Source organism: Pleurodeles waltl, chromosome 1_1 (assembly GCF_031143425.1).
Source record: "Pleurodeles waltl isolate 20211129_DDA chromosome 1_1, aPleWal1.hap1.20221129, whole genome shotgun sequence".
NCBI classification, from domain to species: Eukaryota; Metazoa; Chordata; class Amphibia; order Caudata; family Salamandridae; genus Pleurodeles; species Pleurodeles waltl.
Window position 1 is genome coordinate 823872206 of NC_090436.1, and position 14689 is coordinate 823886894.

The window sequence follows — 14689 nt, forward strand, 5'->3', positions numbered from 1 at the left end:
AGGGGTCTGAAAATTTGTCTATAAAGCTGTTATTTTTTTCTTATGAGATGCATTTGTCAAAATATTTGGGCTAGATAGACAGTAGGATACTTACTTACCTTCCTCAACACCCTAGTTATAAGGTCGCCCCTACTCAACCAATGCACCATATGCTAGGTTTAGGCATCCTTGGGTAAGAACACTCCATGAATTCTCCTTAGGCTGGCCAGCCTCTTAAAAGTTATCCAAGGGAATTCAGTTGGAAGCAACAAATCTATCGCACTTTAAATATTTGAACCATTTTACCCTACGTGACATCGCTAAAAACACACTTTCTACCTCAGTCTAGCCTTGGCCAACTTAGTCAAGCTATGTTGTCCAAAAAGGGCCCTGCTCGACTCTTATCTATTCTGTGTCTCAACCCTACAAGTAGTAACCAATATGGCCCTCCCACCGTTACTTAGTACTGCAAGGGTGGTCCAAGTACTTCCTCAAAGCCCACCTTCTAAAGCTCCAAGAAGTAAGTCCAATGAAGTCTGTAAAATCTTACCACACCTGCTATGCTGCATGGCCTAGTTAAGACTAAGGGCCTGATTTAGAACTTGGCAGATGGAATACTCCATAACAATTGTGACGGTTATCCTGTTTGCCGTATACCGACCCCATTATATTTTATGGAGATTGTAATATGACAGACAGGCTACCCGTCACGTATGTGACGTACAAGGTGGAGAACAGGTATGGCCAAGATAGATTTTTTGTCTTGCCCTCAACATGGCCGCAGAAACCGTGAGACCCCAAAGACCACTTATTGTCTGGTATCTTATTTTAAAATTCTCAACGCTTCTCTGCACACCCAGACCCCAATAGCGCGACAAATTAGTAATATCCATTTTTTACCTAGCACATCAGTACTGTGGGCAAAAAAAGAACACTTGCTCTAATGTTTCTTCCATAGCAGTGCAAAGAGGACGCAGCCCTATACTAGGCCTGGGAGGGGTGCCCAACTAATTGTGAAGCATTTTAAGAGAAGAGTCCCAAATGTCAGTTGCAGATAAAGCTTTCTGGCTAGCATTGGCTCTATTTCATCTAGAAACTGCTCTTGCTTAAACACTTCCTTTTGGTGCATGAATTCCGTGGTCAAAGTAGGCCCAGTTTATATTGCCAGTAGGCTTCCTTGACTTGGTCCCGAGTGCTCATATAGGACTCCTTAAGGGTATCCCAAAGGTGAGCTAGGCCAGTATTGGTCAAGGTTGCCTTCACATGCTTCAGCTACAGGATGTCGCCAGCTCCCGGCAGGTATAAAGTCTCAGACAAACCTAACTGGTAAGCAGACAACTTGAGGGTAGCCCAAACTCTCTTCCAATACACAATTGGCCTAGAGCATGCCTTATCCACCATGCTTTTTAACCCCATATCCAGCCTCAGGGGAGTCAATGGTGTACTGATAGGTAGGCTCATTAACTGTTGCATAAAGTGATTTTTGCCTATGCTGAGGGTGGACAGTTCCCTATTTCCCCAGAGCTCAGCACCATAGAGTGCAGTGCCTAGCGCCTGATATTTGTAGACTTGCAAAGTTGGGGCAATGGGACGAAAATGCGAACCCCTTTGCATCATTATCATACCTACTGCAGTTTGCTCTAATTTGAGTCTACACCTTGCCAGATGTTTCTGCCAAAGTGTTCAGTGAGGGTAACCTCCAAGTAGTCAAATATAGTGACACGTTCCATGGGAGACCCTCTGAGCATAGGATTTGGACGTGTAGAACTACAGAAGTTGAAAAACATATATTTAGTTTTAGCAGTATTTATATCCAGACCCCTGAGGTTACAGAAAGAGTCAAAACTATCAAGGAGTTTTGGAAGGCCCTTGGGAGACTTTGACATGAGCAGTGTATCATCCGAGCCAGAACCCTGATGCCCACAAGACCCAGTGCGTCTGACTCATGGTGGTCCACGTAAGCCACCAAATCATTAATAAAAAGCATAAAGAGCGTAGAGGCCAGGACACACCCCTGTCTATCCCCCCGGTCCACTGGAAATGGGGCTGTCATTTCCCTCACCTGCCTGCATATAACTTGGGCTAAAATATTATCGTGGAGCCTCTTAATTATCTTCAGCAAATAGTGCTGGACCCCAGTATCAGCCAAGATCTGCCACAGCTTGGGGCAAGATATGAGGTCAAAAGCTGACCTGAGATCAACAAACACCACATAAAACACCCCTGCCATAAAAGAAGAAAGTTTCAGTATAACATCTGCAAGTGTAGTACCTGATCTATTGTGCTGGTACGATCTCTGAATCCTGCTTGTAAAGGAGTTCGTATCTGAGTGGCGTTCATCCATTCTTGGAGTCTAGACAGTACAACACGCACAAATAGTTTCTGGGAGCTGTCTATGAGGCTGATCAGCCTATAGTTTGATGGAAGATTGTGGGCCCCTTTCTTGAAAATATGAATGATCTCAGCTCCCACCCAGGAAGGAGGTATAAGTGCACCCTTCATTTTGGCTCTGAAAATTAGAGCGAGATAGGGGCTCCACCCCTCAGACTTATCCAGAAAAAAGTCCCCTGGTACCTTATCCACTCCTGGGGCCTTCCGAGGGATTGTCTTACATATTTCTAGCAAGACTTCCTCTGGGCTGATATTTAGGCAACTTTGTGGGTCCTCACACAGAGCTTGTAGGTCTGCTATTGATGTCGACCCATATACTTCACCACAACCGGGCGTTCCAAAGACTTGGTCGGGGGTTCAGTGGTATCAGAAGTGGAATATATTCTGGAAAAGTGGTGACCCATTCTGTCATTCATATATGGTTTTCTATTGGGCAGAAGCTCTCCAGACTACCCACAAAGATCGAGAGTTGCCTCTCTTCGCTGCAACTAGAAGTCCCTCCCATTTCCTGGTTTCCCATTCCCTCTTAGCTTCCAAAATGGTAAGTTTATAGGTCTGCTGAGACGCTTGAAACTTTAACCTATCTTGGGATTTAATAGCACAAGGTGATGCCTCTCTTGATTTGTTACACTGTTTACTATACCAGGTCGGAGGGCTACGTCTCCTGACTAAACAACTTATTTCCTCATAAAAATATCCTCTCCGATTTTTAAACATTTGTGAGTAATTCATCATACGGTGTGTCAGGATGTCCCCCTCCTCCACCGACTGTTCCAGTAGCGACAAGACTTCCCCTATGCCATCAGCGACCAGTTTGTATAGCTTGCCAAGAGAATTTGTTGATTGGGATAATACACTCCATTTAACCCTATGTTTGTTTGTAGATAGTGCCAGTATTCTATCAAAAGGCTCACTATTCGCTGGGCATGTGACAGGAGCTGGCACCCTCATGTCTAGATTTAGGGCCTCATTATGACCCTGGCAGCCGGCGGTAAGCTGGCGGTAACACCGCCAACAGGCTGGCGGTGTTCCGCCAGCCATTATGACCATGGCGCTATAGCCACGGCCATACCGCCGGCACTTCCACAATACCGCCAGGCGAGGGCAGCGGTTCAAGCACCGCCGCCCTGGGGATTATGAGTCCCCGATCGACAGCCTGGCCACGGCGGTAAACACTGCAGTGGAAAGGCTGGCAGTATGGGGGACTTGGGGTGCCCCTGGAGGCCCCTGCACTGCCCATGCCCTTGACATGGGTAGTGCAGGGGCCCCCAGGCATAGCCCAGTTGCGCATTCAGTGAAATACGTGATGGATGCTACTGCACCCGTTGCACATCAGCATTGCCGCCGGCTCTATTACGAGCTGGCAACAATGTTGATGTGACCTTTCCGCTGAGCCAGCGGACGGTAACACTGTTACCGTCCTCTGGCCCAGTGGAAAAGTCGTAATAGGGAGCCAGAAATACTGCCGACACTGGCGGTATTCTGGCTCCCGCAGCCTCTGCGGTCTTTTGAAAAGGCCACCGAGGTTGCAATGAGGGCCTTAGTGTGTTACGATCACTATTCGTGCGTGGAACGACAACCATATAAATTAAATTAGGCCATAACCGGATCTCAAGCAGAATGTAATCTATCAAACTTGTACACTGCTGCCGGTTAAATGTGTGGTTGCCCTTCTTGCCATAATTAGACCTACCATTACCGTTACAGGCCCTTAAGCCCTGATTCAAAGTGAGGTGGTGGAATTGTCTGCTTAGGTATAGAGCATAAGTGGTCCTCCTCTAGTGAATACGGCCTGAGATGGACATCTAATGGCTCGAACTGGCAATTTAGCTCTCCTCCCACAATCTTAAAAACCTCAACAGGAAGGGCTGTTAAATGGGCACATAGCAATTCAATTACACCTGACTCCATTTTGTTCACTGTGGGCCTGCAATTAATGTTGTAGATCTGACAAATTACATTGTTTAGATAGGTCATGCTGATGCAAAGCAAATCAGGTGAGTCAAAAATGATTTCCCTTGTAATACATTTTAAGGTGGTTTTGACCCAGATGGTCTCTCTTTACCCCGAAGAAATAGCCTCTTGGCTGAAGGAGGAAAACACAGATCGATGCAAAGGAATAAGGTCACCATGTCTCTTGGAATAAACAAATGACAAATGTGTCGGTGAATGCACACCACTCAGGAAGCTTGGACTGAGGTCCTGTTACATTCCAAGAAATCAATCTGAGCGAGGGGGGAAGGTTCCGCACCCCTTGAATCACAGCCGTTGACACACTGAGATATATGCCCAAGCCCTCATGTCAGTCAATGTCTGCCAATGCTTAAAACCGATTTTGTCTTGTGATCCCAGGTGATAAAATGGGTAGTGGGCTAGACGCAGTAACTGGGGTATGAGGTGGTGTTACAGGACTCCAATTGCAGGCCCTTTCAATGCAAAGGGGATTTTAGTAAAAATAACCCAGTGGTAGTGGTATAATTCTGCTGGAGAACTGTTGATTTCCAAAGTAGCCAAAGAGTAGGTGATGGACCAAGGAGGAGGTTCTAAATTTACAATGACACAATCACCTTGTCGAGCCACGGACCCAGGACCAATCCAACCCACCCTTCTTGTCAACTAAATATTATTTGCCATGTGCGATGGAACTTTTCTAAAATGGCCCAGCCAGTTCAGAGTTTAGTTGAACAAGTCAATTATAGGTCTCCCTCTGATGCTTACATAAGGGTGAAACTCAGAATAGAACTAACACACAAGGGCAGGGTGCTCAGGTGAGATTGATCTCAGGCTGATTTGCTAAATGACCGTGTGTCTCCAACCCCTCAGAGCCCGAACCCTGAACATTATGAGCAAATTGGGATCGGACCAGCTCCCTTGCAGTTTGTCTTCGCTGAATGTCGGAGCATTGCTGAGTTTTAATCATGGAATTATCTGAGTAATGCTCCAGTCTTGGGTTGACTATTATGAACCTTGAGTGGGCTTTATCCACTGGACAGGGAGGGAGAGTTACAGAACCTGCAGGATGACAGCTTTGGCCCCTCTACTTGTCAGGGACTGGAGATATCACTGGACTGGCACCTGCATGTGCGATTCCACTGAGTGCTTAGAGTTCTTGATGGAACACTGAATTGCTGCCAGCCTTGCAAGGCTTGAGGCAACTCTGCCTGATATAAGTCCCTTATTTTATCAATACTGCCCTCCAACAGATACCTAATCTCGAGGGACTCCAAATGCAAAACTCCTGGCGTCCCACCCACAAGCAAGCTGTCACAGTAGTTAAGACCTATGCTGCCGTAATACACTGTGATGGAGCGATCGTCTGAATGGCTGCTTCCACTAAACGTGACTTTACTTTTCGTTTTTGGCGTTTGGCAGCTATAATGGGGGCTAGAACTCAGACTTAGGGCTGCAAAAGCACCTGGGGGGACAAAGTTAACCGGGGAGGAAAGTATAGGCGAGGAGCTTGGTGCGCTTGCAGATGGGGAATTAGACAAATTACTTTGAAGGGGCGGCGCATTACCAGAAATGAGTGACAATCTTCGTTCAGTAAGGTCAATCTCATTATTGATAATGTTTACAGCCCTCTGTAGCATCCTACCAATAGAGGTTGATGTAGTGAGAGGAGTTAATATACCAGGATATTTCCCGCCTTTTTCTTCCCTATTCTGTGTTGTTCTGCTCACCGTCCATGACTATACAATATCTGCATAAATTACCAAGTACCAAGGAATAATCCACACATACCTCAAGTGTAAGAATCAAGAGGGGTGGCCCAACCCAGCCTCCTCTGGGTGCAAATGGGCCTGCCCTTGACCCGGGATTTGTCTGGGACATCCCGCACAGCGGGAGCCCACAGCGCGCTATGTAGCGCAGGAGAAGGGGTTTGTCTGCCTCTCTTGCATTGGTGCCTCCAGGCACTGTGTCTCCTGGGATACAGAGGCCCACCACCAGCAGCAGATTGTTGGCCAAACCGTGGGACTCCCCAGGCAGTGGGACCCCACGGCACACTATGTAGCTCGGGAGAAAGGGTTTGTTCACCTCTCTCGCGTTGGCGCCTCCAGGAACTGTTTCTCCTGGGATACAGAGTCCCCCACCAGCAGCAGGTTGTGTGGCCAAACTGCGGCACTCCCCAGGCAGTGGAAGCCAGCAATGCGCTATGTAGCACAGGAGAAGGGGTGTGTCCGTCTTTTTTGCATTGGCGCCTCCAGGCTCTGTGTCTCCTAGGACACAGGGTCCCCCACCAGCAGCAGGTTGTGTGGCCTAACCATGCCACTCTACAGGCAGTGGGAGCCCGCGACACACTATGTAGTGCAGGAGAAGGGGTGTGTCTGCCTCTCTCTGGTTGGCACCTCCAGGTGCTGTGTCTCCTGGGACATGGGATCCCCCAGCAGCAGCAGGTTGTGTGGCCAAACCGCAGTGCTCTCCAGGCAGCGGGGGCCAGAGACACCCTATGTAGCACAGGAGAAGGGGTGTGTCCATCTGTCTCTCATTGGCGCCTCCAGGCACTGTGTCTCCTGGGATACAGAGTCCCGCAGCAGGTTGTGTGGTCAAACTGTGGCGCTCAGGTGTACATTTTTGTATGGAAAAGGCCATTATTTGCACAAGGGGAGGAGTTAATCACCCTTAAGTGGAGAAGAGAACTGGGAACACAAACCAATCAACTTAGAGTGAGAACTATAAAAGAGAAAGGCTTACCATAGTCAAAGTTTTCTGTTGATTGCTCAATCTTTATCCTGAGACAGGTCATTGAAGGAAGAGGAGGATATATGGAACTACTCTATGACTCTCTCCAAAGAGAAGAAGAAATTCACCAAACAAAAGATACCTCAAGCATTTTAAAAGAAGATCATGCTGAAGAAATGCTTTTAACTGCCTGAATGATGTATTGAAGCAGTTAATTTGAGATTAATCAGTCATACCGCCAATCTCCTGTTTATGCCCCCTTATCTGCCTCTCAATCCCTCCATACTATTCCCTGTTCTTGTTATCCCCGTCTTGGTTGTGGGTCCTTTTCTTACCAGAAGCTGCCATTTGCAACTCTCAGCCTTATAGTGTGCCTTTTGCCTCTGACCATGTCCTTGGGCTGAACAAACATATAACCCTTTTCTCTTTCTAATAAGCTTGTGCTATAATGATGGAGTCTAGTGTAAGGGCTGCCTGGGCAACGTTGCGTTCTCTAAGATGGCTAATCAAGCAGTCCAGCATATAAAACAAGCTTTTATTGCTTTCATTAGCATTGGGGGAGATACTCCCTTTCCTCTCTGCTGACAAAATTAGTAGCAGGTGACCCTTTTCTTGGAATGAAAATTCTTTAGTGTTGGCACATGTCAAGTGGGTCCCTGCATACTGGGCCACTGGAACCAAAGTGTTCCTGCAGCTGCCACAAATGTCAAGGGGGGTAACAACATAAAAAATAAAATAAAATAAAAACATTTACCTCACACCGCCCGTCTCCTGCGGCCTCTTATGCCGCCTCGCTTCTCTTGCTGGGGAGCAAAGGCTCCCCAGCAATCCTGGCACTGCTTACATGCTAAACATAGCATGTGCACAGCGCCAGAATTGGTCTAAGCAGCAGCCACTGCTGCTCAGACACAAGCCTTGGGTATGTGCTGTTTCTTCAGCTCGGCTGTATATACAGTTGGGTTGGAGAAACCTAAGTGCGCATGTGTGTTTGACCGGTCTCAGCCGGCCGGCCAAACACACATGCGCACTTAGTGCACTCTCCCCTCCTCCCCTCTCCTACCTCCTGTGGCCGAGTCCCACCCCTCCCTGTACACTCTGCAAGCTGAGCCAGCAGATGAAGAATTATGAAAAATAAATAGCAAAACAATTGTTTTATTTTTCATCTGCTGGCTCAGCTAGGGGGCGACGCCTCTACACAATTGAGGAGGAGCCGCCCCTGTATGCCTGGCTGATAAGCCTTAATGAGGGCAAAACCAGTCCTGGATTGCTTCTGCTTCTGTTCAGGTTCAAGACTGAATTGCATATGGCTGGGTCCAAACTGAGGTGGCACAGTGTGCCGATTAACGGTGGACTGGGTTGGGCCCTGACTAATTACCAGTGGCTGAGATTAGTTCAGGTATTGCATCCGTCAATTTTTTGTATACTACAAGAAGGTCAACCCAAAATAAAGACTGTAATTGTGCATTTCTCAACATGTTGTAGCGTACATTATGAAAATCAAAATCATTTAAATTTCGTTTAAACCATTTGCCTTTACTGAAGACACTGACGCACAAGAAGCCTATCTTGTGCATCTATATGTCCAAGAGGGTTTCTTACAATAGCAAAGAAAAACAACATCAGTTTGTAGGGAGGAGGGAACTTATGATTGTAAAAATATTGTGCATGTTTGATTACCTCAGCCTTTAATTACATTACTTTGTACTGTATGTCATTAGTGATGAAGTTTGCATCTTAAAACCATACCGATTCTCCTTACCTTTTGTGGCGCTCCAATTAAAATACAGAATAAGACTTGCCTCTGGGTGGGAAGTTTAATCAAACCTCCATTGGGTTAAAAGGTCTAGGGAATCTCCCAAGCACCTTCCAGCACTAATCTCAGTGTGGGTGGCGCACGGTAGTAATGCTGAGCGGCATCAAAAATATTAGCTCATTCCCCATAGTTAAATAGAATAAATGCATGACACATGCAAAAATGAATTTGTGTTAAATTAACATGCGCGGCTATTTCTTGGAACGCGTTTTACTAATTCTCTAGGTGCTCATGCATAGAACGCAGCATTTCCGAGAGGTAAACTGAGTACATGATCATCTCTTCCTAAGAACAGGAAGTCTTCTTGTACAATAACATTAATTAAAACAATTACTCGTGCCAAGAACATGGGGCCTGAGGGTACAATAATCTCTATAGGGCAATTTAATAAAAGTATCGTAAACATGTCTAGTCTGAAACGTAAAAAAAAAACAAGAGCCTCACAGGGGTTGCTTTAATATTTTTAATTTCCTTCATTATCGAGCAAATGTGTTTTCTTCAAATATTACACCATGGAAACGAGAAAAAACATTGTGTACCCTCGATTTCTGTTTCTATAGATGTCTTCCTCGACCGAAAATGGAGATGCAACAGCTGTGAATCCAAATGGGGAGAAAACATATAAAAAGGTAAGCCTACAGTGTTATATATTCCAGCTGGAAGTCAGACTGCCTTAAACAATGTGGTGTCTAAACTAGTTCAGTTCTGAGAGACAGAAAGTTGCACAAGGTGTAGAAAATGGGGGCAATTAATCAGGACGGAAGATATCACCTGCTGTTTATGAAGTTTATCAAGGGGGCTTGATTAGTGAGAGCAACAATGGGTTTGGTACCAGAGAGATAATCCGTTCAACAGTCCGGTGAGAATCTTATGTCAAAGAGCCATAGAAGGTCAGCTGCTAATCCTTCGGCACATCTCGTACAGATTTACCCCTCCAGTGCCACTCCTAGCCCTCTAGTCCTCACTTCATCACGCCTCTTGCCTTTTTTCATTTCTCACTCATCTGTTCATCATCTCTTATTTTCCAGGGTTTTCCCTCAGTGCTTTAAGTCAGCTTTAGCATTATGTCTACTGAAATACTCAAGAGCGCCCCCCGTCGGCCTGTCTCCTAGCCCTTTCTTCGCTAAGGTTCTTAAACATCTTAACCAACTTGCCCAGTACTTCGCCAACAATAACTTACTCGATCACTTAGGTCTGGCTTCCGGATGCTCCACTCAAAGGATCCCGAATAACGCTAAGTATTAAACCTTAACATCTCAGCTCCCATTACCTGTCCTCTATCTTTATTCTACTGGATACGTCAACTGCATTTGAATTTTTTTAAATATGTATTTATTTCATTTTCATGTCTGGACCATCTCCCAAAACTGGCAATTATCATATTAACATGAAAAATAACATAGCAGGAATCCATAATCAATTACACACGGTAGTGACACACAGTGATGTCAACTGCATTTGATATTGTCGACTACTCGCATTTGGTGAATAGCCTGGCTCCTCTCGGTATTGCTGGCACAAACCACTAGGTTCTGTTCCTACTTAACAACCTGCTCATTTTCTTTCTCTTTGTGTTTATTCCTGCCCGTGACCACCCCACTCCAGGTTGGTGTTCTCCAGGAGTCAGTCCTGTGTACAGGGCTTCTCTTGATCTATTCCTTTTCCTAGATACTAGTTTTTCCTGGATAGGGCTGTCACTCTAAACGTCCAAAACAGAAATAATCTACATCCCCGCTTTCTCCTTGTCGAGGAATTGTACTTGTTTACTTCCCCACTGATATTTGCTCCCACACCTTTGGTTTATGAAACTTCAGCACGCTCTTCCGTTCAGATATACAGCTGAAGTCCTGTTAGTAGAATGGCCATAGTGATCAGGTACCAGCTAATAAACATCAGAAGGATGCTCTCACACGCCCTGTTCAATTCTTGTAAGTCCTTCGTTGGTTGCTCGGTGTAGGAAAGTACCATCTTGCCTGGCATGTTACCCCCATTTTCACTTTATGTGTGTTTTAGCCCTTGTGTCACTGGGATCCTGCTAGGCAGGACCCCAGTGCTCATAGTATGTGCCATGTATGTGTTCCCTGTGTGGTGCCTAACTGTATCACTGAGGCCCTGCTAACCAGAACCTCCGTGTTTATGCTCTCTCTGCTTTCTAAAATTGTCACTGCAGGCTAGTGACTAAATTTACCTATTCTCATTGGCACACTGGTACACCCATATAATTCCCTTGTATATGGTACTTAGGTACACAGGGTATTGGGGTTCCAGGAGATCCCTATGGGCGGCAGCATTTTTTTTGCCACCCATAGGGAGCTCAGACAATTCTTATACAGGCCTGCCACTGCAGCCTGAGTGAAAAAACGTCCACGTTATTTCACAGCCATTTTTCACTGCACATAAGTAACTTATAAGTCACCTATATGTCTAACCCTCACTTGGTGAAGGTTAGGTGCCAAGTTACTTAGTGATTGGGCACCCTGGCACTAGCCAAGGTGCCCCCACATCGTTCAGGGCAAATTCCCCGAACTTTGTGAGTGCGGGGACACCATTACACGCGTGCACTATACATAGGATGTATAGCATCACAATGGCAACTCCGAACATGGCCATGTAACATGTCTAAGATCATGGAATTGTCACCCCAATACCATTATGGTATTGGGGGGACAATTCCATGCCCCCTCGGGTCTCTAGCATAGAACCCGGGTACTGCCAAACTGCCTTTCCGGGGTTTCCACTGCAGCTGCTGCTGCTGTCAACCCCTCAGATAGGATTCTGCCCTCCTCGGGTCTGGGCAGCCCCGGCCCAGGAAGGCAGAACAAAGGATTTCCTCTGAGAGAGGGTCTTACACCTTCTCCCTTTAGAAATAGGTGTGAAGGGCTGGGGAGGAGTAGCCTCCCCCAGCCTCTGGAAATGCTTTGATGGGCACAGATGGTGTCCATCTCGGCATAAGCCAGTCTACACCGGTTCAGGGATCCCCCAGCCCTGCTCTAGCGCGAAACTGGACAAAGGAAAGGGGAGTGACCCAGAGGTGCCCAGAGCTCCTCCAGTGTGTCCCAGACCTCTGCCATCTTGGATTCAGAGGTGTTGGGGGCACACTGGACTGCTCTGAGTGGCCAGTGCCAGCAGGTGACGTCAGAGACCCACTCTGATAGGCTCTTACCTCTCTTGGTATCCAATCCTCCTTTCTTGGTAGCCAAACCTCCTTTTCTGGCTATTTAGGGTCTCTCCTCTGGGGTATTCTTCAGATAACGAATGCAAGCGCTCACCAGAGTTCCTCTTCACTTCCCTCTTCGACTTCTGCCAAGGATCGACCACTGACTGCTCCAGGACGCCTGCAAAACCGCAACAAAGTAGCAAGACGACTACCAGCAACATTGTAGCGCCTAATCCTGCCGGCTTTCTCGACTGCTTCCTGGTGGTGCATGCTCTGAGGGCTGTCTGCCTTCACCCTGCACTGGAAATCCCGAAGAAATCTCCTGTGCGCAGGCACCAAACTTCTGCATCACCAGTCCTCTGGGTCCCCTCTCATCTCGACGAACGTGGTCCCTGGAACACAGGAGCTAGATCCAAGTGACCCCCACAGTCCAGTGATCCTTCAGTCCAAGTTTGGTGGAGGTAAGTCCTTGCCTCCCCACGCTAGACTGCAAACCTGTGTACTGCGTGATTTGCAGCTGCTCTGGCTTCTGTGCACTTCTCCAAGGATTCCTTTGTGCACAGCCTAGCCTGGGTCCCCAGCACTCCGTCCTGCAGTGCTCAACCCTCCGAGTTGGACTCCGACGTCGTGGGACACTCCTTTGTTTCTCTGAGTCGACCGCTGTCCTCAGATCTTCCAAGTGTCTGCTCCGGTACGTCTGCTGGTGCTGCCTGCTTCTGTAGGGGCTTTCTGAGTTGCCGAGCGCCCCCTCCGTCTCCTCCTCCAAGGGGCGACATCTTGGTCCTTCCTGGTCCCCAGCAGCACCCAAAAACCTCTACCGCGACTCTTGCAGCTAGCAAGGCTTGTTTGCGGTATTTCTGCGTGGAAACACTTCTGCAACATCCAGCACGCCGTGGGACATCTTCCATCCAAAGGAGAAGTTCCTGGTCCTTTTCATTGTTGCAGAATCCTTGACTTCTTCCACTTGGAGGCAGCCTCTTTGCACCTTCATCTGGGGTTTCCTGGGCTCCGCCCCCCCCTGGACACTATCGCGACTCTTGGACTTGGTCCCCTTGTCTTGCAGGTCCTCAGGTCCAGGAATCCGTCTTCAGTGCTTTGCTGGTGTTTGTGGTTATTGCAGAATCCTCCTATCACGACTATTGTGTCCTTTTGGGGTAATAGGGGAACTTTACTCCTACTTTTCAGGGTCTTGGGGTGGGGTATCTTGGGCACCCTGACTGTTTTCTTACAGTCCCAGCGACCCTCTACAAGCTCCCATAGGTCTGGGGGCCATTTGTGATTCGCATTCCACTTTTGGAGTATATGGTTTGTGTTGCCCCTAGACCTATGTTCACCTATTGCATCCTATTGTAATTCTACACTGTTTGCATTCATCTTCTTACTATTACTTACCTGTTTTGGGTTTGTGTACATATGACTTGTGTATATTACTTACCTTCTAACTGAGGGTACTCACTGAGATACTTGTGGCATATTGTCATAAAAATAAAGTACCTTTATTTTTAGTAACTCTGAGTATTGTGTTTTCTTATGATATTGAGCTATATGATATAAGTGGTATAGTAGGAGCTTTGCATGTCTCCTAGTTCAGCCTAAGCTGCTTTGCCATAGCTACCTTCTATCAGTCTAAGCTGCTAGAAACACCTCTATTCTACTAATAAGGGATAACTGGACCTGGCACAGGGTGTAAGTACCACAAGGTACCCACTATAAGCCAGGCCAGCCTCCTACACTTGGTCATGAGCAGAGTTTACCAGCAACACTCTCCCAGTATGACTTCCAAAGTGCTATTTTTCACCCACAGAAAAATTAATCAATTTGGTGCTTTCATACGTTTATGTCCCCTCCATTAGCATCCTTGTGCATGCTGGCTGGCTGGCTAATTATACTATCAGTGGAGCACAGTTTGTACTCATCATCATGGTGATCTTGTGCATTAATGGCCGAGCCCTTGTACATGGCCTTTTCCCCAATCTCATACAAGTGCTTTTTACCAATAGTACCTATGCTACTGGTACCTATACTACCTTTGGGCACTTTAATCTGTGTTTTGGCACTTATTGCAATTAGCTCATAGTTAAAGCTATATCAGTGGGTTTGAGTGTAGTGCCTTGCATTAGAAGCTGTTCTTTGGCATGTCTGACTGTGCCTTTAATGCTGCGCCCATTCATTTAAAGCTGTAAGTGGGCATTAAAGGAATCATTGAGCATGTGAGGGGGTAATTGAGCATATGAGCTAGTAATTGGACATTTTAAGTAGTACTAGGATGTTTGAAGGTACACTTTGACATTTGAAGATACTCTATTTGAGACGGTACTGGTTATTTGAAGCATTACTTTGATATGGGATTCTTGTGCCTGATATGATGTGATTGCTACCCCTGGGTATGTGATCCTATGGCTTTGGCATGTAATGACTTCATCCCGGCATATTCTGGCAGCACACTAGCTTTATGTGTTTGAGAAGATATATAGCTGTTTAGCACCTGCCGTAACAGTGACGTCACTGTGTGAGGTCACAGGAATGATCAGCAAAGTGATGTCACTTCCTATAAATCCTTCTGAGACAAAGGTCGTACTTTGTAATTTTTTCTAACCCTGGCACTCTGCTTAATTGACCTCCTTGACTGGGAAAAATGTATTATACAAACAAATTTGTGTCTTGACATT

The 14689-nt window shown here is 46.6% G+C and overlaps 1 protein-coding gene across 2 annotated transcripts in view; it reads left to right on the forward strand.

Annotated features, from left to right (window-relative positions):
• The window catches only part of PIP5K1B (phosphatidylinositol-4-phosphate 5-kinase type 1 beta), a 331727-nt gene that overhangs the window by 101343 nt on the left and 215695 nt on the right, over positions 1–14689 (forward strand). For both annotated transcript variants that reach the window (XM_069228675.1, XM_069228680.1), the window contains exon 3: positions 9424–9492. In XM_069228675.1, the coding sequence (XP_069084776.1) occupies positions 9424–9492 (69 nt within the window). The remainder of the gene's footprint in view (positions 1–9423; positions 9493–14689) is intronic.